This window comes from Octopus bimaculoides, chromosome 29 (assembly GCF_001194135.2).
Source record: "Octopus bimaculoides isolate UCB-OBI-ISO-001 chromosome 29, ASM119413v2, whole genome shotgun sequence".
In the NCBI taxonomy this organism is placed as follows: domain Eukaryota; kingdom Metazoa; phylum Mollusca; class Cephalopoda; order Octopoda; family Octopodidae; genus Octopus; species Octopus bimaculoides.
The window spans coordinates 11,201,902-11,204,186 of record NC_069009.1 but is presented as its reverse complement, the minus strand read 5'-3'; the positions used below and the strand labels follow the sequence as shown (position 1 = coordinate 11,204,186).

Sequence of the window (2,285 nt, the reverse complement as noted above, 5' to 3'; positions counted from 1 at the left end):
TCCCTCTCTCTCCTCATCCCCACCATTATTCCCATCTTTATTGTTTCCTTACTCAATCATAAACATCGTCAAATTCCTCGTCGCTCGCTTCATCATCTGCATCATATTGCCATAAAATACCATGACAGGCCTGACACAATCTTGAACACCATCATCATCATAGCCAACAGAAGCATTACCAACAGCCTAATCATCCTCAATAACATATTCATATTCACCATTTAAATGCTAATCCCTATCGTTATCATAAGAATCACCGTTAACAATGTCACTCTCATTATCAGCATCATAAGATCTTCGTCATGAATACTGCCTCCATATATTTTCACCTCTGCCTCATCATCGTATACATCACTATCACCATCACAATTACCACCATATCTATCACAGTTTTCTTCCTCCGCTTTGCATACTTCCTCCTTTTCATCGGCTCTCCTTCGATTCAATGTCAAAATTAACATCATCATCATCATCGTCATCGTCAACGTAATCAAACTTATCATCATCGTGAATTACTGTGCACCTTTCCTTCATCTAATTATTTACACCCAAATTCTGGAATAAATATTCTATGAAGTTGCTACTAAACTCCATTTTATGTTACAGAATTTTTTATGCTAATGACATCAAGGAAATCGAAGCAGATACCTTCAGAAATTTGTCCAGTTTAACATATCTGTAAGTTGAATCAGTTTTCTTCTTTAGTATATCATTGACGATATCTTTCTAAATCTGTATTATGTGCCCATCCTTCATTTTAAGCTTCCTCAGCCGTCCTTCTAAAGAAGTGATTTATTTTTTGTGAATTTGAGTGTGAGTGTGGGTCCACTTCTTAAACATTTGACATACGAATTCAAGAGGCAATACGGAACCCATGTGTATATATCTTTGCATGTTCACCACCTCACTCTGTCAAATCTATGTATGTTATAGATATGTTTTTGTGCGTGTGCGCGCGAGTGTGTGTGTGACGATCTATATGTAAAAATTATCTTTCATGATTTCTTCATAACTTTACTTTCTCTCTCATATGCGGAATTCTCTATTTCTCTAAAACCACTGCTATTTAAATCATCACCATTGCTGCATTGATAATTATCGACGTCTTCCTCTTTGTCCTCATCACCGTCATCATTCTCATCTTCCTTGTAAACATCGTCAAGTTCATCATCGCCCACTTCATCATCAACACCATAAAAAGCACCACGACCATCTTGAACACATTACGAACAACATCATTATCCTCAATATCATATTCATATTCACCGCTTAAATGCTAATCACCATCGTTATCATAAGAGTCAACATTAACACTGCTCTCATCATCAGCATCGTGACATCTTCGTCATGAATACTGCCTCCATATGTTTTCACCTCTGCCTCATCATCGTATACATCACTATCAAGCTCACAACTACCACCATCTCTATCACCATAGTTTGGCGCCACCCATTCCACCTCCTCCTCCTCCTCCTCCCATACGCTTTCCCCTCCCTACTTCCATTCATCGTAATCATCATCAACATCGGTATCGGCGACGTCATATTAATCTAAGTAACCATCCTCGTGATTTGCTGTACATGTCTTCCTTCATGTAATTGATTACCCCAAATTCTCACATAAATATTCTATACAATTACTTCTTAACTCAATTTTATGTTCCAGTGAATTGGCTAATAATGATATCAAGGCAATCAAAGCAGACGCCTTCAGAAATTTGCCCAGTTTAACAAGACTGTAAGTTGAATCAGTTTTCTTCTCTAGTATTTCATTGACGATATCTTTCTCAATCTGTATCACTTGCCAATCCTACATTTTAACCTACCTCATCCGTACTTCCAAAGATCTATTTTATTGTTTGTGAAATTCACAGTGTGAGCGTGAGTTCATTTCTGAAATATTGGGTATGTTAGTGCAGGATACAACACGAAAGCTAATTAGTGCATGCTTGTGTATATGTCTGCGAATGTTTACAATCTTTCTCTATCTGACTTGTGTTATAGTTTGTGAATGACAACGAACGTGTGGGAGGGAAATTCCTGAGATTTGTGATATATCAGTATGTGACATTTGAAGAGAAAAGTGTAGTGCAAATTACGTCTGTATATCTATATATACATACATATATATACAATTAAACTTTGGGAGAGGCATTATGCCGGTAATAAACACACGCACTGGTTCAGTCCTTTATTAATTTATATAGTTTTTTGTTAAATTATTTCATTGCACTCTTGCAATCTCTTCAGTAACTTGTCTCTCCACTTCCATTTATTTTGAATGTA

General features: G+C 36.7%; 1 protein-coding gene across 1 annotated transcript in view; it reads left to right on the top strand.

Moving 5' to 3' along the window:
• LOC106871602 (leucine-rich repeat-containing G-protein coupled receptor 4-like) overlaps positions 1 to 2,285 on the top strand; it is a 61,891-nt gene that overhangs the window by 3,063 nt on the left and 56,543 nt on the right. Inside the window, exons 4-5 of the mRNA XM_052977856.1 lie at positions 607 to 678; positions 1,666 to 1,737. Coding sequence (XP_052833816.1) covers positions 607 to 678; positions 1,666 to 1,737 — 144 coding nt within the window. The remainder of the gene's footprint in view (positions 1 to 606; positions 679 to 1,665; positions 1,738 to 2,285) is intronic.